This window comes from Macrosteles quadrilineatus, unplaced genomic scaffold (assembly GCF_028750875.1).
Source record: "Macrosteles quadrilineatus isolate MER2022 unplaced genomic scaffold, UCM_ALF_1.0 Scaffold_4__1_contigs__length_99947679, whole genome shotgun sequence".
Taxonomy (NCBI): domain Eukaryota; kingdom Metazoa; phylum Arthropoda; class Insecta; order Hemiptera; family Cicadellidae; genus Macrosteles; species Macrosteles quadrilineatus.
Window position 1 is genome coordinate 20,168,167 of NW_026542597.1, and position 25,200 is coordinate 20,193,366.

General features: G+C 33.5%; 1 protein-coding gene across 18 annotated transcripts in view; it reads left to right on the forward strand.

Moving 5' to 3' along the window:
- LOC128991277 (ensconsin-like) overlaps positions 1 to 25,200 on the forward strand; it is a 221,286-nt gene that overhangs the window by 153,500 nt on the left and 42,586 nt on the right. For 15 of the 18 annotated variants that reach the window (XM_054414021.1, XM_054414024.1, XM_054414028.1 and 12 more), the window contains one exon: positions 24,521 to 24,574. In XM_054414021.1, the coding sequence (XP_054269996.1) occupies positions 24,521 to 24,574 (54 nt within the window). Of the gene's footprint in view, positions 1 to 1,617; positions 1,735 to 24,520; positions 24,575 to 25,200 lie in introns of those variants that run through there. The other 3 variants (XM_054414019.1, XM_054414023.1, XM_054414025.1) reach the window with 1 other exon arrangement.

A 25,200-nucleotide genomic window follows, 5' to 3' on the forward strand; every position in this document is an offset into this window, starting at 1 on the left:
ACTGGTGACTGGCAAGACTTGAACTCGTGCCTCACGGGCTAAAGTCCCGCAACATTAGAGTCTCCAAACGGCAAAGGGCCACGTGTTTTGAACTGAATTTTCAAGATGGGTGTGAAAACCGATACTTTGATATTCCACAGCCCTGCATAAGTTTGGTATGTGTAAAGTGTGTGGCGTCTTATCCTTTGTTAAAGCTACGTTATCCCTTTCCAATATATAAGGAAGTGTAAAAACTTTTGTGCAGTTCACAGGGATCTGAGTTTGAATCCTTGTTAGGAATTTACTGTTCGTCTTAGTTTAACTTTACGTAGTCTTTAAAACAACCTGAATAACTATCTAAATTTAGTAGCGTTATCATACCTAAACTTATTTTGTTCCTGGCAAAAGACACATTCTATAGTATTTACATCGTATTATTTTTTCTGGTATGTAAAGAAATAAATCATACTTATTTTCCTTCGACGCAACACAAAGTAACTCAAATTAAATTGCCATGCCGATTTTCTTTCTTCCATTTTATCTTGGGTGTGTTAAGAAACTCAAAATAAAGATCTTAACTAGTTATTTTAGACGTTTAATTATCTTCAAGCGTATTACCTATTAAAATCTTCCTCATACCATCCGTAAGTATCAGCTGATGATAATTTTAAGTATGTTTTGTCTCGTAGAGTGGAGTGAGTTTTGGATCTTATTTATCTTTTTACAAAATTGAAAAATATTTGGAGAAAAAATATATTTCTGCCTGTTCATAAATAATCACTTTATCCTTTAATATTGTGGCCGAAACCAGATACATTGTCAAATCTATTTGATAAGGAAAAATCTATTCAGCAAACGCAAACTTAAATTTAACGACGATTTATTTTTGAGATGCTAGGTCAGCTCGCAGCTCGTATTATACAAAGTTATAATTTAAGTCATTAATGTTTGAAATTAGTTGTAATCTGGCATAACAAAACTTGCACGATCATTAGTAGTTGCACAACTTCGTTCCGTTTCCGAGCTGTCGTATCCGATATTGCTTAGTGTTGCCAAAATCAATTAAGTATGAGAGTAAACATGGCGACGTGAAATTAGGATTTGAAAAAAGTTGTTGGACAATAAAGGTATTATAATTAAATTCCTCTCTCAATTTAGATGCAACTTAATTAATATAATTCACTCTTTGTGGTTTACCGTTTACCTCACAACATCTCTTAAGACGCATCATATCTAACACACGTATTTTAAATTTATTAAAGTTCTATTGTATTTAACTTGTGATAGGTGTACGCTTGGGGCAACATTTAAAGATACTACGACTACGATCAGCTGGTGCAGCGTTTCACAGCATGTATTGATACTATTCTATTTTAGTTCAACGCTTGGATTTAACCTAACCTAAAAGGTTAGTGTTTGAAAGACTAATTATTTATATGCTTCATAGTAAATGTAGGAAAAATAAGTGTTGCCCTAGCGTTAGACAAATAACTATTGGAATTTGTCTGCAAGTTTTGTTGATTAGTCAAAAGTCGTCAAGTATGAGGTACGCATGGCGGTGCTGCGCCGTTGCTATGCTGTGGGGTGGTCAGCTGGTCGATGAGTGGGGTGTGTGGGGTGCCTCAGTGAGGTGCGGGGACGAGCCATGGCAGGGTATGTTCTCAGAACTGTGTCGGGAGACGCTCCGTAGAGCCATCGCCGCTGGATATCCCGTGCCGGCGTGTCTTGGTGGAAACAACGCCGACTACCAGGACGGTAAATACTGTCTGTTGTTGTTGTGAGTAGGGGACGTGTTGGATAAAATTTATTTTTGTACCTACTCGAAGTTGGGAGATTTTTCTTGATTTGTTTTTGAAAGAAATGTTTTAATCTTGGCTTTAGGAATGATTTTTGCCATTTAAACGTTTAAAACAAAATATTTTTGTTATATAGCCAGTGTAGTAAATATTTCTTGACATAAGTACAGAGGAGAGGGGTGTTTTGGTTGTGGTAGAGTGTTGTGGAATATTTGGAAATGGGTTGAATTTAGTTGTATTCCAGATTTTCACATGTACAATTTCCTCTATTTTGATAAAAAGTTACTAAAGCAATACTTTTTTAAATAGTTGAAATGAAATGAAATGAAATGAAATGAAAATACTTTTTTATTGAGGCGAACATTAGGACCACATGGTCCTTTCTTACAGTTAACCTCTTATGTACTAAATATATACTAAACAATGTATTTTTATAAAACTTTTAAAACTATTAACAAAATAATAAGTAAAAACTAAAGTTATAAATCTTTGTCCCTAATATACGCATACACACACACATTCACTCTTTGCCATACCTAGGCCTAACGCACGCCATCCCACCAAGCCACGGTCATCCGATCGAGATAGTACGCCTTCAGCGCCGCCGTCAGTTGGGAACGGGATTCTATGCTCCTGATAGTGAATGGTAGTGAGTTCCAAAGGCGACATGCTGTTACTGTAAATGATCTATTATAAACTGTTGTCTTATGGTGAGGAATTTGGAGAGTTGATGAGCCAGAGCGGGTATTTCTTGCACCTCTTTCATTTAAAAAATCTAAAATTGATCGCAAGATAATTTGGAATTTTGAGATTGATTGCCGAATGAGTTATATTAATAATGCGTATTTCTCTAACGTCAGACAGTTTTAAAAGAGAAGAATTTACATAGTACGGTGTGACGTGATCATCTCGTCGAAGATCATACAAAAATCTTATACAGTAATTTTGAGCTCGTTGCAATTTTGTTGCCAAAGCCACGGTCATATCATTAACCACGGTATTACAGTAATTGAAGTGGGGAAACACTAGTGACTTGATCAGTAAAAGTCTAATGTGAAATGGTAAAAGTCTTTGCATCTTCTTCAGTGTGTGGACAGCGGCAAACACCCTTTTACAAGTGTTAACCACCGTGTCAGTCCAGTCTAGTGTGTTGTGTATCGTCAAACCAAGACTTTTAACTTTGTCTTGGTATGGCAATACAGTACCATTCACAGTGATGTGAGGTAAAAAGTTTTGGTCAAGTCGGTTTAGTTGTCGTGCGTGGCCAATAATGATTGGTTTGGTTTTGTCAGGGTTAAGTTTTAGTCCATTCTTTGCTGCCCACTCCACAATTCTGTTGATGTCGTCGTTCATTGATGTGATTGTTTCATTCACCACACTGACTTTGAAGTGAGCGTAAATTTGTAAGTCATCAGCGTAAGAATGAAACTTGGCGTGTTGTAAGACTGAACTGATGTCGTTTATGTAGATAGTAAAAAGTAAAGGGCCAAGTATTGATCCTTGAGGAACACCACAAGGCACCTGCCTCCAGTCAGACATAGTTTTGTCATGAGACACACACTGCTTTCGGCCGTGAAGATATGATCTCATCCAGGATAATGAACTATTAGAAAAGCCTATTATTTTGAGTTTTGTAAGAAGAATTTCATGATTGACTGTATCGAAAGCCTTGCTGAAATCAAATAAAGTTAAGATTGTACATTGGCTACGATCCATAGCAAAGCGTATGTCATCAGTTATCTTTAGCAAAGCCGTTTCAGTGCTATAGGATTGCCGGAAACCTGATTGAAATTCGTTTAAAATATTGTTTTGAGAGAGGAAATCGGATATTTGAGAGTGGGCAACTCTTTCGAGTGCCTTAGAGAGAGCTGGAAGAATACTAATCGGCCTATAATCTTGAGGAAGTTTAGGGGATGAGATCTTATTCAAAGGACGGACTATAGCAGACTTCCATTTTTCTGGGAAAATACCTGTTCTTAGAGAAGAATTAAAAATGAAAGTTACCGTAGGGAGGAGAGCAAACAAAACCCGTTTTATTAAAGAAATTGGGATATTGTCAGCACCAGTAGCATCAGACGTAATTCGTCTTATAGCTTTCAAGACATCAGATTGCAAAATTGTACGGAAACGAAATTCAGGAAAATCATTGTTTAAATTGCATTGCAGTTTTAAATCATTTAAATGGTTCTGAATAACTGTGCTATTTAAATTTGTAGAGGCTGATAAAAAATAATCATTCAATACATTTAGCGGGACAGATACAGTGTTCGACTGTTCTTGTTTTCCAAGACCAAACTTCTTTAAATTACGCCATAGCACAGAAGAAGCCTGTTTTCTATCTGAAAACAGCCTATGGAAGTAATGAAGGCGAGAGTTACGTAATTGTTGCTTAACTTGGTTTCTGAGCTGACGGTATTGGGCCATTAGCCCCACGTCTCTAGTTCTCCTGGCTCTGCGAAAGACTGAGTCCCGCTGAGCCATTAACCTGAGGATCTCATTTGTGATCCAAGGCACGGGATGCTTCTTATTAACCCTTCGGGTAATGATTGGAGCGTGCTTATCATATAACTGCAAAATCATTTCATTTAGGGAATTTACCATGTCATCAACAGACTCTAGAGTATGTATAGATTGCCAAGGTATCAAATAAACATCAGCTAAAAAATTAGCTTCGTTGAAATTTCGAAAGTTTCTATACGTAATGATTTTTTGTTCGGGTTTTGGTGCTCTTATTGAGAGGGCGCAATAGATTAAATCGTGGCGAGATATGGCCGGGACTGGAAGCTGCCCGTGGTGGACTGAAGTTTCTGGATCATTTACAATGATGAGGTCTAATAGAGTTTCAGCTTCGGCAGTGTGATGCGTTGGGTCCAGTGGAAGTATAGTAAAATTGCAAGAGTCAAACATGTTTTTTAATTGTCTGCAGTCGTAGCGCTCAGGTTTCAATAAGTCACAGTTGAAGTCGCCCATGATTAAAATACGACCGTAGCCAGGCATGAGGCGCAAGAGAATGTCATCAAAATCTGCCAGATGCCCCACGCCCGGAGGGCGGTAACATGCCCCCATGAGAAGAGCATCTGAGCCAGACAAACAAATTTCTAAAAACATGAACTCGAGTTTAGCCGAGTACTCACCCGGAGATGCATACAATTGTCTGGCATTCAAACCGTCCTTAACATAGACAGCTACTCCACCACCAGTCTTGTTAAGCCGATCATTCCTAAAGATAGAATAACCAGACATTGCAACAATCCCGGATGAAATACTCGGCTTTAACCAGGTTTCTGAAACAGCTACAATTTCAAAATTTTGCGATTGAAAAATTGCTCTGACTTCATCAATATGTTTACAAAGTGACTGTGCATTAATATGAGCGGCTTTGAATTGTTTGTGGAATGGAGTCAGGTTATTGGCAAGGATCTGAGCGTTATCAGTAGGGAGAGGAGTGGGCGGGGGAGGGGCGACTGAGGCGACGCTGTGCAGGTCCGCTATCCTGGACCTACAGCTCGGACCCACGGCGAGGCGACGACGACGCTCGCCAGCATAGATATGGCAGACTCACACACACGCACACATACACACAGGATGAAAAAGCTATCTACACATTGATTTTGAATACTTATTCTAACTAAATTGTAAAACATTGGAGATTCAAACACTTTGGGTTTCGGCTCTAAATATTTTATAACAATACATTATTTACTGAAAATAGTTATAACTGTTAATATTACTGAATATTTACTGAATAAACTTCTTTAGATCAATCCTGATTAAACTGTGTGGTCATTCATATAATGCATAAAATTAAAGCAAATACAATAATGGTAAATAGTTCATAACACTGATAACAATAACATATCTTAAATAAATTAATTGTGCTTTTTGTATATAAATGAGAAATAAAAATAATTTAACTTCAAACAAAAGCTATTAACCCATTTAAGATGCACAACCACTTAAAGATTAACTGTTGCATAGCACCCAATGTTTAGCTAACGTTGTATAAGAGCAATCATAATACAGCAATTGAAAAATTAAATAATTGTGATTCACATAAATACAATAAATAAAATATAACTTCATGAATTAATTTCGCAACTTTATTAGGAAATATTACTCAGTTCGTATGTATTTAAAATAAATGAACATATATATACATACACATACATACACAAACACACGCACACGCACCCATACACACGTCCATAAATATAATATTGATTCAACTAAGTAGTATTTATGTAAAAATATTAATAATGCATGCTTAAAATAAATAAATAAATTAAATTAAATTAAAAGAAGCATTTTCTTATTCATAGCATTATTAATGACAATTCAAAATGATCTTGAGTGAATGTAAACATACGTGCATAATTCTGTATAGTAATTGATCAAGATAAATTAAGGTAAACAAAAATATATCTTTAAATAGCTCAAAATTAACTGTGTACATACATGTATTAACTTTAACTGGCAAATAAATAAATAATGCAATATTACTCGTAACTTCACGTTAATTAATATACGGTAGATTTGACTAGTAAAAATGATAATAAAATAAAATTATGGAAAAAAACTTAAATAAATATATTATATATAAACAAAAGATATTATTGTTATAAAAATCGTTACACTTAAGATAAAAATTAGAGAGTAAAAACTACTTGCATTACACCGTTTCCGTGACAGTTCTTGCAGGTGTCAAGTCCGCCAGTCGAGTTGCGACGCCTTTAGCTCCGTCCTTGTCCTTCCACAGCACCCTGCCGTCCAGAGTCCAGGTGTTCCTCTGACCGTAGATCGACTCGGCTTTTTTCAGGACATCGAGCCGACGAGATGTCAGGTCCTCCCTTATCGTGATGCCGGTGCCTTTCAGACTCTTCTTTACATTGATTCTTTAGTTGAAGGGTTTATGGATATGGTTAAGTGTGGAGAAACGTGGGATTTTCCGAAATGACTTAAATCTGTTCAGTTTTTCAACCATATCTGGCAAGGGATCAGTTTGTTTGTTTTGTTAAGTAAATTTTAATTTAACTGTTGAGACGATTTTTTACCATTGCAACGTAAAAGTAATAATAATATCTATGTTGTCCAAAATTATGGTTAGTGGAGGAACGTTGTGAGATTTTAGGGAACCAATGTGTCGAGTTTAATTTTTGTTCATTTTACTTATCCTGTATTATTAATGTCTATGCCAAATGTAATAACAAACGCTCTATGAGAAAGCGTTACAAACGACGCATATTATTTTGTATATGTCTGAAATAAGTTAATATGATAGACAAAATGAAACTATTTGGCCTAAATATTTATCTGCGCCCAGCAGCAATGCAGTTGGTGTAATCAAATATTTACCAAGCGACGTTTAATTTGGAATGTCGTCATGAGACATTAATTTACACGATTAGTGTTTGCCAGATGAGTTTGTGGATTACACATTTTACTGATCATCATGTTTGACTTTTCATAAATTAAATTAGGGGTTTAGAGTAATTTATTTATTGTATATTATTCTTTTAAGCGTCGATTTATAACTGTAAAAAGCATTGACTTAAACTGGAACATTTATTTGCACATTGTGTGTACTGTTTGCCTTAAGTAGGCTAATACGGGGAAACTCGTGCGCTAATTGGAGGATTTAAAAGGGTTTAAGACTCGTTTCCGAGGCAAAACAAATGCATTACCCTTTTACATTTCAAAGATGTTGTTTTTTGAGACAGTAATACTACTAGTTTACAATTAAATTGTCGAATTTATATCCACACTAGATGAGGCGAAGCCCTAAAAGAAATTACCTCTTCATTTGTCATTCTACTAGATCATAAGCCTTAAAATGACACCTTAATCGTAAAAAACAGTTAAGTAGGAAGCGGACTCCTGAAAAGGGATTTTGCAGAGTAAACCTCATTGCATTAAGTATGTAGATTAAATTCATTGTATACTTCGTTGTAGTTTTGTTCTACACAATTCAATGATATTACATTTAAGAAACACACAAATAAGAAAAATCCTATGAAACCTTGCAATACATAAATCAAACATAAAATAAACTTGAAAAGCAATAGAACATGGAATTAAATCCTCGTAATTTCTGGACCAAATCGAATCAAATTTATTTGAACAACGATCTCGATATGACACATAGTGTCTTTCAGCAACTCGAGACAACCAAGTTATTATTGCGAGGGATGAAATGAATAAAATATGTCCAAGTCGCACAACTCGGTCAAACCATAAGTTAAGTTTATGGGGTAGTTATGGGGTTGTAACTGTGAGTGGGCCGTCGCGCAGTGCCATTTAAACTAAACTCTTGTGTCTTTTAGTTTCTTTGTTTTGTTGTTGAGATTTTCTTAGTGAATAATTTTACGATCTATTTACTATGTGGAACACTCGACCATGTGATTAACCTTTTTATGATGTAGTTTTGATGTGTATGGTTACATACAGATATTTACTTTATAATACCTTACCAATTTTAATGTATGTTTTTCTTAAGTAAATATTTTTGCTGTTTTATCAATATGAAATGTATATTCGAAAATATACCCTTTTAATTAATAGTTTTGTCGTACATGAAATTTGGATGGCTTTGTACATCCTGATATTTATAAATAAGACACTAACAATTACATCGATTGCAATAATAGATTTTCCATATTCCAATTTCGATCTATATTTAGGATTGGATTGTTAACAATTGGATTTGCTACGTTGACAAATAATAATCTCGTTGTATTTTTTCTAAGGTAAAATATCAACTCATTGTATTATGAGTTAATGCATATGATATGATTATCACAAGTAGGGTAGTCATAATTTTTATTCTACTTTGTAAATAACGAAGGAGTTTGAGATCAATGATTTGCCACATTATGTTTAATAGGTAGATTAACCTGAAAAATCCCATTGTATCGTTTAAGTTTTACCCTCCCCAGCACTGCAGGCGGTTAATTTTAGAGCCGACATTGGGGAAACTTTAATGAAGAAACTGAGGAAGCCGCATTAAACCCGACACAATTTATTTTTTATGGCCTTAACGTGCAAAACACCCGACGGCACTCGAGGGCAACTTGGGGTTGTTTGGACATTTGAATGTGCTGTTTGTATCGTTGTTGCTTTTTTTGTGGAAGTCAGTTTGGTTTATTTTGTACAAGTTTCAATCGTATTTTATTGTCGAGCTTTTGAATACAAATATGCATTGTAAAATTTATTTGGACAAAAAACGTAAATTTGATTAATTTTCGAAATCTTACTTCAATTTATTAGAAAATTATTATTTTTTATTATAAAAATCGTTATTGTTTTAAATATTACATACAAATGTATAATTCAGAAATATTACAGTACACGAAACAAAAACCACCAAGGTTAATCAACCTTATTTGTTTGATTTTGACAATTTACTTTAATACAGTATATTCTCACAAATTTAAGATGTATTTCACCAGTTATAATTATAATCCTATATGTTTTGGTCTAAAACCCTTCAGTAAAATACCGCCTTTCATTTAAGCTATTAATTATTCAAATCGGACGAGATTCAAGTTACGACAAACGCAAGGTGAATAACCAACATAAAAACTGTTTTTATAATGTATTTCTATGATAAAAAAATCAATAGCTCCAATATTGTTTATGCTTTTATCTGGCTTTAATCTGAGCAATTGATCGTTTGAATCAGTTAAGTTCAAGATACTACTTCAGTTTCAAGATATTGCTTAGTCAAAATTCATAAATTTGATAATTTTTCTGATATGATATTTATTTCAACGCTGCGGAGCAGCATGGGTCCTCTAGTAACATTGGGTAAAGATGGTCATTGTGTGATGTTTTCGCCAGTATCGAAGCTTGTGTATGGACCATTGTTGGGGATGAGGTACATTGACTGATGGTCTGGACGTCAAACACGACTGATGGCAGTTTATCCGCATCATGTGTTGTAACGCCAAACGTTGTTCATTAACTAACCAAACTCTGTAGAAACTCTCGTAATTGTTTAGGGTTTAAACTTGTAGTAATTACTGAAGTTGGTCACAATTAGTCAGTGATCCGTGTTGTTTTTATATATCTGTAGCTGCTCGTTGAAATACTCGTTTTCAATAAGCAGTCTTTTTTACTCGGCACCTTATGAGGGCTAATTAACAATGTAAGTGGTAATTTTACTTAAAATCCACCTACAGAAACGTTGTGTATTTTAAACTCAAGATATATTGGAATAGTCCAAATAATAATCGTGACATATTGGTAGGTGTACGAAAATATAAACACGGAATTAAAATTAGTTAATAGAAAAAATAAGTAAAAAAAATAAATAAAAATGGAATTCGGCAACATAAACTTAAGCTTTGTTTTATAAGTCAAATGACAAAAAAAGATACTACAACTACAGCTAATTGTAACGAAATTACATTTTCTTGTACAAAGTCATTTGAATATGTAGCTATTACCAGCCGAATTCAACTATTGCCAAGCAATGTCGGGCTATACCAGAAAGTATAGACAATAAATTCTCTGCTCGCTGGGGTATACTTGCAAATTTCTTTTCTTGATTTAATCATAATGAGTCCTCCATCTAGACATTTTACCGGGAATTTCTTAACTGACCAATACTACCCGGGAATTAATTTTTGATAAGTCTATTTGGATCCTAGAATCGTATAAATAATACCCTAGTTGGTGAATACGACAGAAATCACCAAAACACTCAATCGGTTGCTATATTTCACGTCCATTTGTTTTCCAAAACTAGTCACACATTTAACATGCAAAATGGTTCATTACCTGTAATGTTAAACTGCAACTGTGATTTCAGATAGGATTAATAAATTAGGTAGTTATCAGTTAATTGCATCTTCATAGATACCAAAAATCAAACGGATGGAATCCAAAGGGAACACAACGCAGCGTTATCATCAGTTGTACCAACTCTCACTGAAGTTTAAGGGTTGTTTGGGGGGGGGGGTTGGTCAGCAGCGCACGTTCCAAATTGCTTATGACTATCGCATTTTAACTTTACCTCCTTTGAGATTCCCCCCCTCCAACTCCCCTAACAAACCCTTTATCCTTTCTGCTGCTGAAGCTTCATTATAACTCTGGATGGGAGTAATGAATACCTCTGACGAGGTCCTTTGGTTGTGAATTGAAACAGTTTAGATTTTGTCGTGTGGGTTGTGTGATTAAATCGTAGTGACCGAAGAGTTGAATTGTAAATGTAAACATCCTTGTGTTATTTTTGTAGTTTGTTCAACACTTGGGGTCTTTTTCAGAAGAGGGACGTCACTATCTGTGGAAAACCCACGGTTTAGGTTAGGTGATCTTTGAGTGTTTGTGATTATTTCTGTACAGTAAATAAAAAAAGATACGAGTAAAGCCATGCTCTAACCTAAACTATGGTTGTTCTACGGTTAAAAAAAAAACGGAGAACCGGTCACCTCTAGAAGTTTGGTTAGGTTAGGTTAGGTTAGGTTAGATTAGATTAGATGATATAAATATGGCCCCTGAATTAACTTCCAGTGGCTGGGACCCCTAACTCCTGAAAAAGACCTATCACTTATACGCTCAAATGGGTGAGAACTTAAAAAAATAATTCTGATATATAGCTTAAAGTTACTTTAGGAAACACTTCTTACAAACAACTTCCTAATGTAATGAAAGTGTAATAGTAAACGTTTAATTCACCGTTTGCAAAAGCTTCAAAATTACTGTACCTTCTTTATAACATAATCTCTTCTCTGACTTTCTCGTTTTCCCTATTTCGGTCTAGTAAATATAATTTTTCCCCCAAAAAGTCATCACTTGGAAATCTGTGTAATTTTTCTTAGTTCGTGTTTAAGAATGGTTTGATACATTACTTGTGTGATATTACTTCACCTGTTCTGATAGATTTTTCACCTTAATGACGTGTTACGCTTTTGCTCGTTTCGTATCTTAATGATTATCATATGAATTTGTAAAACATGTTGAAAAGCTTTGCACTTTATAATTTACCGTTTTAACATAGGTATTTGTATCTAGAAAGTTTCAGAATTTTATTTTCCCATGTTCCATAACAACTGTTTTTTATTTGAGAATCGTTTTTTTGCTCCATCAAACCTTTATAGTTTACCTCGATGAAGCAGGTGAAGTATTGTATGAAGCCTCGCAGTGATGTACGACTATGCGACTCGCGTGATGTCATGGCAGGGTGGCAGTGCCTGCCTTCACCCAACTTTACGAGTTGCTACCTTCCTCCCCCCTCACTTCAGCAACCCTCCGCCCTCTTATCGGGAACCTTAATTGAAAACGCTTCCTCCAACTTGTGTCATCTCGTAGAGGAAACTTGACTTTTGGATGGGATATAGTTGGATTTTTTTTTTAACAAGTGGTACTTTGGTTTGAATTTATATTTTGTGAGAATTAATATATAAGATAAATATGTTTTGTCATTACTCATGTTTTTGAAATAAGGAGAACAAAGTCATTGTCACCACAGTCCATATTACACACACACATTTAAAATAAACAGTCCTTTTTTACCACCGTCCATGTCACACATAAACACATTAAACATTTATTTTTAAATGTTCTAATGTGAGTTAGTTTGTGGAATGGGATGTGATGACAAAGACTGCTTGATCCATTTCAAAATGGTGAGGGATGTCCAAACATACTAAACTAAACACTAACTAAATAACTAAACTCATATACAAAGAATATTGTTTTAACATATAATTATATGTAAATTGCAGAATTATTGTCGTTTTGACCCAGTAAACTCGCTTTAGCTACAATTTTATTTAGGATTTAACTTATAAGGCGGAGATATCTGCAAGGATTAACATTGGATTTTAGTGTGGGTCCTTTTATCAAAATGGTGTATCGTTATTCACAAGGCATAAAAGGACCCTTTGGGAGATCAGTGAAGAATGGGAGGTTTCCCTTTTTTAAAGGCATCAGTTAATTCAGTCTAAGTAAATAAAAAAATATTTTCTTCTGAACGACTACGCTCAAAATTTGTACAATTCACAGTAAAACAAAATTGTCTATTGGTAGTTCTTTGTAAGAAAGCATATTTTTATTAGAGCCAATGTAGCAAATCGAATTTGATTCTACAGATATAATTTGTAATAAAATTGATGGCATTATTTGTCTATTTACGAACTTGTAATGCTAATGAATACACATCGTCAACCATACTAGAGCAATGTTTATCAATTTATTTCAGCAGGAAAAAACAACAACTGTATTTTTGGTGGATAAATCCATGGTAGCTACGTAACTGGATTGTACACAAACATAAGCACTGTATTTTCATAGATATGAGTTTTGAAACAAAATACTAGAGTTTGCACTCGACAAAATGAAAAGCTGTTACATCGGAAAATGAAATATGATAGTATAATGGCGGGAAATTGTTTACCAGCTTTTGTTGTCATATTCTCCTAACGTGGGTTTTCAATATCATTCATACATTATAAGCTTATAAATTTGTACATGAGTATACAACATAATTAACTATTGATATTGTGCTTGCCTATTTGCAAGATTATCAAGTCGAATGCTTAATTCAATGTTGTATAGCACTAGTATGTATAATTCAAGTTCATAAGCTCTTTGTGGTTAAATATTTAAAATAAATTCAAAATGGTTATAAATTTCAATTGAATTTATATTTTGGTCCGGTTTATGGAATTGATTTAGGATCCTATTTTGACCTTTGCAAAGTTATATTAAATTCCCTAACCAATACAATTTTTTAATTTACTACATAGTCTAAAACCTTGCCTATGGATTACAAATGTTCTTTTTAGGTAAGAGAAAATTTATCTTGGTTATTTTTAATCATTTTACTCAATTGATACAACTTTGGAAAATGAAAAGATATTCTTGTGTCATAAGAATAACTTCACATACCCTCTCAATATGAGTCGATGCAAAAGATTGTGTAAATAATAGAATGCGTTAATAAAGTTTGTACCTGAGTTTTTGACTCCCCAAATTAGTTATATACATATACTCATTTTAGCTTAGTGACAACTTTATCATCTTAAGTTTTGTTAACTAACTGAACTATGTTTACTCGCTTAGAAAGACATTTCAGTATTTTTGTAACCTACAGCGACACTCAATATGAGCCAATGTCCTGTGGGACGGATACCAATGAACTGTCACAGTCAGTAGTGCCATTACTGTGGTGTCACTTGCACCTTTGGGTCTACTTGTATTTGTCACCTTTCTACTTACCAGTAGCAATGTTGTTAGGTTTCAGTACAAGTTATTGTACCGTCCATTTTCAGTAAGAGTCAATGTTAAATTCAGTGAATAACGGAAATATTTTACGCAAAAAAGTTGCTACGTAATATGACCCAACGATATAAACAACTGATATGACCTCCTTTTTGTATGTCTTCATTAAAACAGTGGTTTTTCAGTGGTTTTTAATGGTGTTTTTATTAAATTTGATATTGGTGCTAATGCTAATGAAATATTTGCAAACAAATTGATGAGATGTGTATCTTTTGTTTTCAAAATGACGATCATTTTATTAATTCTAACTAAAAATAAATTGTGTATTTCATTGAAAAGAGTCAAGAACTTAGCAACTTATTTTTTTACTGAACAACGTTGAATTAAAAAAGATTAAATGAAAACTAAAAATTAACAGCTTTTATAATGTTTTGATGAACTGTATAACGTTTATTAAAAAATGTGAATATCTCTGTAACAAGGTAAAAGTGTATTCATACTTCTCAAGAATTTTTAATCAAACCATGGCAAACCTTTTAAACCCCAAAAAAAAGGGAAAATAGTAAAATTTTATTTACCCTACTATTTGCACCTGTTATGTAATACTAAATAAAACCAACAACTTAAATAACATCACCCTGAACAGCAAACAATTTGTCCAACCTAAGATAAACACAGTAGCTTTAACTAAGAGAGGTAGTTTGGAAGTGTTTTAATTAAAGAGTCGAGAACTGGAGGTCGTAAAGTCGAAGGCAGGCACCACCACCCTTCATGGCACCTCGCAAGTCAGTTGTTGAAAAGGGTTTCTAATAACTTATGTGGAAGGATTCAGGTCGCAAAATTGTTTTTAGCTTGTTTATGAGTGTAATAAGCCTAGAGGGTCGCGGTATCACGTAAAATCCACTGATTGGCGGGATTTGAACCCGGAGCCTCAAGGATCGAACTTATGTTTTAGCTCATTCTCAGATGTATGGGGTTGAGGGTTAAGTACTCAAAATAAAGTCACCACTTTTGTAGCGAAATGCAATAATTTGATCTAATCTGTTAATTGTTTGTAAAATGATAAACATTCTATAAATACCCAAGTATTGTCTGTGTTGTCTGAACGGCTGGAGATTTTGCATCCCTAACAATACAAAGTATGAAGCTAAATAATCAAAATGTTGAAATTACGTCTAAATTACTACCTTGATTGATGATAAATTGAAACAACGAGAAACAAACAGTCTTACGTAATTATATGCTATTACTTGGAGGAATATTGGATGTTAGTGATTCCATTTTGATTGTTTCAAACCATATAATAAATTTATCGAAACACCAAAGGTGTTTTAAAAGTTTATTAATGTGTAAATTAACCATGAAAGTTGACATTACAACCGTAATGTTGTTTGATAAGAAGTAGAAACTAAACTAAGAAATACATAAAGTTACATCTAGCAGTCTATATACATACATAGGATGTATTTATCAACAGTACTCTTGACCTTTTCGCCGCATTTGGAAAACGTATCAAATGTGATCGGGAACAGCGGAAATGGAACTTGGAAACATTCCTCTTTGGATGTGACACCAGATGAGATTGACTCGTTCCACTATGTGTCACTCACATAGCAAAAATGTTTGACTCACTGCTAGCTCTATATAAAATATGAATTTGGTAAAAGTAATAGCGGAATTTTGACAAAACTCAAATATGACATTCAAACCGAACATTGGACCTAAATCCACAGGGGTTGTCAACTTCATAGTTGTCAAAGTCATTAACATTGAATTTTGTCGCTTTTCACAAGGAAACATGACCTTATATGTCCTACAAAAGCATATATTTTTAAAATCAGAGAATATCGCATTTTGTAATAGTTAAAAATTTTCATTTCCGGCAAACACGAATCCTTTATGATGATAAAATACAATGTTACGGTAAAAATTTTTACGCCAACGGTAATTATGTTAAAAAAAAATCTTATAATGTAAACATTTCAGTGTCTTTTTTTGTCATAGGACGCTAGGCACGAGCCCAAAATTGTTTTTCATATTACTTCAGGCTAGACCTAGGGGTTGCGGCATTATCGCATGGATAAAATCTATTGGTGATTGGCAGTATTTGAGCCCGGCACCTCTGGAACTGAAGTCCCGCGCTCTAACCACAAGACCAGCTCGTTCCCCCATTTCAGTGACATCATGAAGAATCAATCGCTCTCTAAACCAACTGGTATTTCATAGATAAAGTATACACATTAGCACAACTTAAAAGAAACTTGGTCCACTATTGCACAGAACTGAGTTTTTGAACGTGGATGGTTTTATTTACAATCAAGCAAGTTTTGGGTAGCCAAATACAGTATCAAAAACTGTTGCGAATACAAAAATGCTTTTAATTTTGATCGATGCTTTAGTTTATCTTGGAGTAAGCAGCGTTCATTGTAATCTTTGCTGTCACTGTAGGACACAGATTTTGTCCTGATTCAGCTTTCTTTTACAAAAATACTCCCGCCGCAGCAAACCTGTAGACTAAGCGAATTTCAACTTGTCTGATTACACTTTTACTAAAATATTTCTATAAATAAGACATATTTATTCCCAATTTAGATAATATTAGATATAACGAGCGCTTAGGTTTGCTGCTACGGGCAAGGTAAAAAGTGTTTTTTGACCATACGTCAATAGTGTAGGATAAAATAAATAAATTTGCCAAATTTTATCAACATATGCATAAACAAGTAAACTACAACAGTTTTCATTTCCTCCATAAGAATAACATGGAAATATTAAATTACACTTTTTTTCTCCAAGTTCATTAGGCATACAACAGCACTCCAATACACTAAATTATTTCTTTTCTAACTCTACAAAACGGTTTAAAAAGAAATTGCACGTTTTTTTGGTTTTAGGGTCAAAAATGGGAAAACCCAATTTTACCCTATAAAGCCCCCCATTAAACCCCTGTTCCCATGGTCCGATTATGCTGGTTCGCGAACTCGTTCGAATAAACGTAGGTTTACACGTTTGTACCAAATTTCATCAAAATCGGATCATTTTTCCTTGAGTTATCGTGCTAACGGACACATATATATATTCGCTAAAAATAATTAAATTCTGTTGGATTTTAATTTATTGTCGAGAGAAGTGTTGAGTGTTGGTGTTAAATGCAGAAATCAATGTGGGGAATGCGGCAGTGGCGTGTGAGATTGTGTTTACTTTGACAACTCCAGCAGGGCTAATTTATTCCAACCATTTTTATGCCATAATGAACGCTCTTCATATTTATTACTCTTGTAAACTCGGAAATATTTCAGTCTTTGTTCGCTTTATTTATTGTCGGTATTAAAACTGTGGAACATTTTTCTGTGATAAATGCTTTACTGGAGGCTTAGTTGGGAAACTGGTTCACCTGTGTCTTTATAAAGTTAATTGTTTTAACCTGGATTAATATTAAAGAAGTTTATTTATACCTGATTTGGTCGTTGGAAACCTAATAATTTTTAAATGACCAATTTGTTTTTGTTGACTAATTAAGTTTGTATTTTTGAAACGCACTCTTCTTATTTTTCGAAACATGTAATACTTAGTGGCTAAAATATAAACTATTTATTGAGTACCGGTAGCCATGCTCTTTACTCATCATAAAGGTTGTTCAATACAGATAATCCAGATTATTTGCTATTTTTGGCAATTTTTAATTCCATTTCATGGGTTGAAATTCAATTGCTCCTGAAACCTGTAAGTTTACTACTTTTTGTTAATTTTTACTTTGTACGACAAGCAAAAATTTGATTCTTCTTTGTATGTTAAGTGTTTATAATATGGAGGAAATCATGATACAGTAGGTAGAAATTATTAATTCACTGGAAAAAAGGCTTAACGATTCATTCATACAGTTTGAATATATGGCCAATGCAAACCTTTTGTTTACAGATTGGTAGCTTACTAACAATAATGTTTATTGGTTAATAAATACTAAATTGTATATAACGTATTTAGCTCAACCTTATTTCTAGACTAGAATTAATGTTTGTTTGAGGTAAATATATTCTGACATGTGTAACAATTGTGTAATCTTCAGTTGAGAAGGTTTAGTTTGCTATTTAGTGATGTTTGTGCATGAAGCTTAAGTTATGCTCAACCTGTGTAAGCCATAGATTATTGACTAGAAACACAGAGAAGCTAGAAACCGTTGATCAAAGCCATACAAGTTGTTAATATACCATACAGTATACAACTTTAACTAGTATATCCCTCCAAACATCAACTCAACTTAAAACAATGGAATATGAGGAATAAAAATACTTTTATAGGAGAATTTGTTGCATATTTTTAAATTGTTGAATTAATGATTAAATTGTTCCATGGTGTGACTGTATGTGAAAAACTGGAATGGGTTGATGAAATTTGCTGCTGGCAAGCTTGTGCTGGTACCAGCTGCAATCAAGAAAACGAAGCGGGCAGGATAGAATTTCAGCTTAATGAAAACTTTTGGAGTAACTTTTATTTGATCTTGTTAATTTTATGTGGAATATTAAATGTGTGGATTAAGTTGGTTAGGTTTTCAGTGTGCTGGTGTGAATTTAATCATTCTCTTGTTTTATGGCAGAATTTAGGGGTTGTTATGTATTCTTTGGTTATAGGAGCAAAGCTGTTATAATTAAAAATGCTTTATTTCGTTGAAATAATTGGAAATAACTTTAAAATTGTTTTCGCTGAATGATAAGTATAGTATAGGAGAGGACATATAGGATATAATCTATAATTTAATACAGGGAAGATTGATGACATTTCTAATTTTCCAAAATTATACGATTTGTCATGAACATATTTAGCGGTTTCCAATTCATTCAATTCCCACATGGGTTGACATTAATTAAATGGCCCTGATTGATTTGTGGAATGGGCTGAGAAATTGGACATGCATCATTGGACACGTTCCTTTATGTAATTAATTGTGATGTCTAAATGGATTTAATATTGCTTCCAAGGCATTGACATTTACTGTTTTGTTCTTCTTTATTTTCCTCGGTTGTATTTTTTAAAATGAAATTCTGAGTGAATAATTAGCTCATTCCGGAAAATTAGTCGAAGTATGTTTAGTATGTTTATAAATAAGTATTTTAAGTCCAATTCATTTGACTTTTTAGTCAAATGTACTCAAAACTCAAGATATTGGTGATTAATTAAATCATTTAGACTATTCCTAATGTAGAATAATTTACAAATAATAAAGATGAAAAAAATAACTTGTTCAATCCATACTACTGCAAAAAGTTTTGTTTCCTGTTATAAGCTGTAGATAAAATTCCTGTATTAGCAAAAATGCCAATTATAAATTAAACTAAAAGCTTATAAATACATTTGAAAACCAACATTAGATCCATGTACGGTTTTTATTAACACGATGTCAAATTTATCCTACAAATGTCAAAGCCACATTTTTATTTATTTATTTAAAAATGTATATATATATATTTTTCTTAAGCTTGTATTAGACTTATGATATGATAGCACCATAACAAAAGAATAATCAACATAAAACTGTTTGGGACCTAAAATTTATACAATGTTTAATAATATCTAAAAAAAAACAATGTTTAAAGAAAGACCTTCAGCTAGTTTAGTTCAACCCACATGCAATAGGCTTTAAAAAGCATCTAGTTTGCCAAAAACCATAAAACTAGACTACATAATGGGATCATTGTCCTCCAAACAGTTATATATTCATCAGTTTGTTATCATACCTCGTGCAAAAAGTCTCTTGTCCTTTTGGGCGCATTTGGAAAACGTATAAAATGTGATCGCAAACAGCGGAAATGGAAACTTGTGGTAGCACACCAGATGGGATCGACTCTTTTGTTTGTTCCATCATTGGTTCAAATCTATGTCCATGTCTAGAAAATGGGTATAGTAATCGGCAAATGTAATATAATTTATTTTGAAATTTTCATATTGCCTTTTAAATGTACGATCATTGTATTAAAATCTGAAACTAATATGCAATAAAATGTTAAATTCATTTTGTATCGAAAATAAGCTACTGTTAGTATATTTTTTTAAATATACAAGATTCTGTAGTCAACTTATGGCTAATAATATATTTTGACCTGGATTTATAACATATATTTGTCCCTTACTCTGCCTACTCATGAATCCTACTCTGTGCACAGTTCCTAAACACAGGACGTAGAGTGCAGTCTAATGGTGAGCATGTTACCTTATCTGTCTACATAGGCAACTGTTCATCATGATTAACTGTATCAGTCTAGACTCCTATGCTGTCTTATGGTCCTTCAGTTTTCAGGGAGTGTTAGCAAAAGTACATAACATAAAAATCATATTTTTGACTACTATCTTTAGTTGTACGCTCCACTCCTATAATGAAAGTTATAGCCAAATTTAGGAAAAAGATAATTTAATTTAATTGAGATACCAATGTTTTAAGCTTCTGGTAAATAATTTTTTTCTGTTTTATTTTCTTCAAATCTTTCTAATAACTCTAAACTAGAAAATAAAATAATTTTAATTTAAATCTTATTTTTTCCTTCCTGTCAGTTATCCTTGAATGTAAACTGGAATTTAAAAACTACACATTTAATGAGGGTGACATTCGAATATGTCCTTTTTGACTAACACTAAATACAGCCAATTTGTACAGATGGATGTCTACTCAAAAATCTAAAATTATTACTGGTTATAAAAAGTGAAGGTGTGTATTTAGATAAAGTGTGTATATAGATAAAGATCTAATTTTCTAAAGTATCAAAGTAGAAAAACAAATCCATAGAATGTTAAGCAAGAGGTATCGTAAAGCCTAGTTAAAGGGATTGTCTGCTAAACTGCCTGAGTGGCGTTGCATGTTGCATATGTGTCAATAACTGACAATTTGTAGCTAATGGAGGCTTCATGTGGTGGAACATTAGATTAAGACCCATCTGAATCAACTGGCTATTTGCCTAACTGGCTGTCTGAATATAAGGCTACATGGTTATTTGCCTTACTGGTGGTTGGGCTATCTAGATACCTGGTTACCATAAAATTTGTTGAGACACTGGATAAAAAATGGATATCTGCTTGATATGCTAAGTGTGGCTATCTAGGACTCCTTTGGAGACTATTTTTTCTGTGATTTGCACAGTTTACCGACATTGCATCTTTATCTAAAAGCGCAGTTTCCTACAATAACAATATTTTTTATTTTTTTCTACAACTCTTGATACTTTGTAGTTCCTACTACTCAAATCAAATGACTTGATAGTATTACTCCACTTCATTGTTCCAAGTAGACATAACTAGTTTGAATCTATAACTAGTTAAGGATACTATTGTATTGGAAAATGCCTCTTCATAAAGGCTTTGGAGTCCGAGGTCTTGGGTTCAAATCCCGCTAATTACTAATGACCAATGGATTTATCCTTGTGATAAAGCAGCAACAAAAAGTATACAATATAAAGAGTAGTTGTAACATGATTCAAAACCACACAGCACAAGAAAGACTTAAATCTTAAGGTATACAAGTTTTAGAGAATAAAATAATAAATGGAACTTAAAAGGGCATTTAAATTCCAAATTAATGTAAATCCCCTTCAATCCGTCACCCCAGAGATCGTAATGAAATCCCTAATTCCTACCTCAGAGGATAAGAATTTAAAATAACTTTTGCTTACTGTTAATATTTTGTATTTTGTTTTCCGGTGGACACAGACACCTAAAAAAAATTGTTACGCATTGCTGTGTGAAAAAATGCTATTACTGGCCATCAAGTGATATTTATTATAATAATGGATACTATTATACTATTCAATATTTGTTTCAATGTATAGGTCACAATGAATTTATAGGTTTCAATACTTTAAATGTATCACTTTTCCAGGTAGTTTTTCATATTACTTCTGGCTAGGCTAAGGGCTGTAGCCTTAACAATTTTATAAAATCCATTGTTGATTGTTTGAGTTGATTCTGTGACAGACTGTCTGAGTACCTCAATAGATTACCTTATATTATGATTTTAGACCCAGATGGAAAGGGTTCCAAACACTATTGCGTATATGGGATTTGAGTTTGCAAAAGAGCATACTATTATACTTTGCAAATGGTTCAAATAAAATAGTAATTTTCTATACGCATAAATACCTTTTAGGTACTAAAGCTATCCTTTAAAAATATTTCAAATAAAATAAAATATTAAATTGTACTTTACGCATTGAACGTCTCTGGTAATAATAATAATTTTTTTATAAAAAAATATACCTTGATCTTTGAGTATGTTGTCGTCAAACATAAGTAACGTGAACTCCTCTTGAAATTGATATATTCTTTCTGCAGACCCGTATAAGTGTCCTCAGATCCCCCGCTTGCTGATCAGAAATTCCGATTGAGCTGGAGTGGACCATTGGCTATGAGTGTCAGATTCAGTGTAATATAACGCTGCATTCCAAGGTTGAGTTTGCTTAATGGTCTACCACTACAGGATGTCTCTGTGACAGAGCAATGCTGTGTACTGTGTATGATAAACCTGATACTGCTTAAACAGTTTATAGTGTCAGGTTCAAAGATGAGCGATATGTTTGTTTCTGTACAGAAAAAAAATAGGAATTTATCATTCAAGGTTCATTAAGATAATCAATGATCGGATTTGTAGGATCGGTGTTGATAGCCAAGTGATTAAGATATTGACTTTGGTCTTGGTGCGAGAGACAAGAGTTTCATCCCTGTAACATTCACCAAGATTTGAGAGGTCCTGACTGATTTTTTTTAAGGGTTTGTGATTCTTTCATACAAAATTCCACCAGTGTAGACATAAAATGTTTGATTATAATAATTTAATCTTACAATACATTTACATGATTGTAAAATGCAAATTGAACATTTTTATTAGTATAATTTCATTATTAGGGCGTAAAGTGACTCTTTTGACCGAATTTCAAGTTTCACGACCAAGGCTATTGAAAACGGCTGTTTTTGCTGCAGAAGACAAAAATATTTTATTAATGTAATGAGAATTGGTAATTTTAATTCTAATATTCAAAATGTTTCAAAATATTCAAAACGTAGTCCCTTTATAAACCATATAACACTTAAAATTAACACATACACTTATGTGCTTTCAGTTTAAAAGAATTTTAATAAAAAATGTAATTTAAGAGATGTCAGTCCTCAAAACAAAATATGCTTCTATCAAAAAGCAAAATTATATTACAATCAAGTCTGTAAATTTAAAAAAAGAATTAAAGTAAAATATGTCGGCTTCAGTTTAGATGATTGACTCTTTTTGTTTTCGATTTTATTTTACCCTCCCATACAATTAATTGTTCTAAGAGAGAATTAAATTGACTCCATTGAATATCTTTCGAAGTTGCTTTTACAGGTGGACAAACACGTGAATATTCAATTTAAACCCATTCCTCTTAGTGAACTGCGCTTCATGAGAGTATTTAAGCCAGCTTTGCCTGGCCGGGTAAAAACAAAAACTAAGCCCTATAGTGCTTAATGAATGGCTGTTGTGCTTTATATAACTGGATTTAACTGATATTGTGAGAGGAGAGGGTGGATTACACCCTGCAGTCCCAGAGTCGGCCATTGTTGAGCTTGATTTACATCTTACTCTGATTACTGTTTTGACTCTCTCCCTCCCTCTCTTCAAGATCAGGCTGACTTTTTAAGGAATCGCTTTGAATTTTGAATGTTTGTCATTTGGAGCATTTATTCAGAGAGCACAGAATAGAACAAGTATTTAAAGCACTAATTTTGAGTAGCTGTGCCAAATTTGGTAATTTTAAGTCTACTCTAGGTGTGTCTAATCATCGTAGATTTGGAAAAGGTGTTCTACCCCTATATTCAGCAGTTACTTATGAGTGTTTGGGGGATTGGCTTCACAGTTCACAGCAATGCTTGTTGTATGTAGCCCCTCTATTTCTATTCTTTGCTCTCTGGATTTATTGTCCAAGATTGAAGTAAATTGGGTACAAGGTTTCATTTAGGTACATTGTTTAAGCAGTGTAGTAATGATAAAAAATGTATAATATACCAGTTAGAAAAAACAAACTTTAGATGTGACAGTCTCTTTTATCTTGCATTCGTCTGTCCACATGTATAAACACAATGAAGAAAATACCAGGCAAATCAAGGGGTGGGCCAATATAGTACATTTTGTCCTAGGACACTAGTCCCAGGATAGTTTTTCACATTACTTCAGGCTAGTCCTAGGCGTTGCGGTAAAACTACTTTGGTAAAATCCATTGGTGATTCGGCAGAATTTGAACCCGTGACCTCGGGCACCGAAGTCCTGCGCTCAACCACTAGACCAGTTCGCTCCCCCATATAGTATTATATTTAACTTTACTAATAAAATATTAGTTACCACACTAACCCAGACATAACATTGCTCTCTCGGTTGCGTAGTCTAACACTACAGACCGAGCCATCTACTCACCATATGCTTGAAAATAATTATGAAATGAATAATTATGATTTCCTTGCAATCCGTTTTATACTAGTTTAGGACTGTTTGAATTAACAAAATCTGTCTGTTTCAGCGGGAGCAGCCCCCGACGCCCAAAGAAACTCACGTCCACCCTCAGCCAAACAAGGTGTGTAACATAATAAATATAAAAAAATTGTTGTAGGCTAATATTAAAAAATGTAATTATACTATTACCTGCTAATGGTAATTATCATGCTTTAAAAAAAATTCTCAGATGTCAAATATTTAGACACTGTACTACAGTACTGATTTAATTTATAGTGCTTGTGGGCTAAACAAACGGGAAAGATTTGCAACAAAGTACAGTTTTAACCACATTGAATATATTCATCAGAACTATGTGTTTTCAAGCAAAGTTAAAAATTTTAGGATTGAAATATACACAGGAAATTTAATTTACATAAGGGTATTGTGGACTCTACTGAAAGTAGGCTTTCAACAACGTAAGTTTTAAGTATTTTTCACTTTACAAGCTGAATATATTCCAACAGTTCCTAGGTGTTATCAAGCTAAATTCAAATGTTAGTACCACGAGAGACAGCACATTTAGTTAACATTACTTGCAGAGGGAGCTTGCAACAAACTATATTTTCCTTTTTGCAAGCTGATAATATTAGGCAGTTTATAATTCTTAATAAATAACCTACATTCAAAATGCAATCATTATACATGTGGACACGGAATACTGATTCCATTTTCATTGCTTATGAATAGGAAAGGGGCTTACAACAA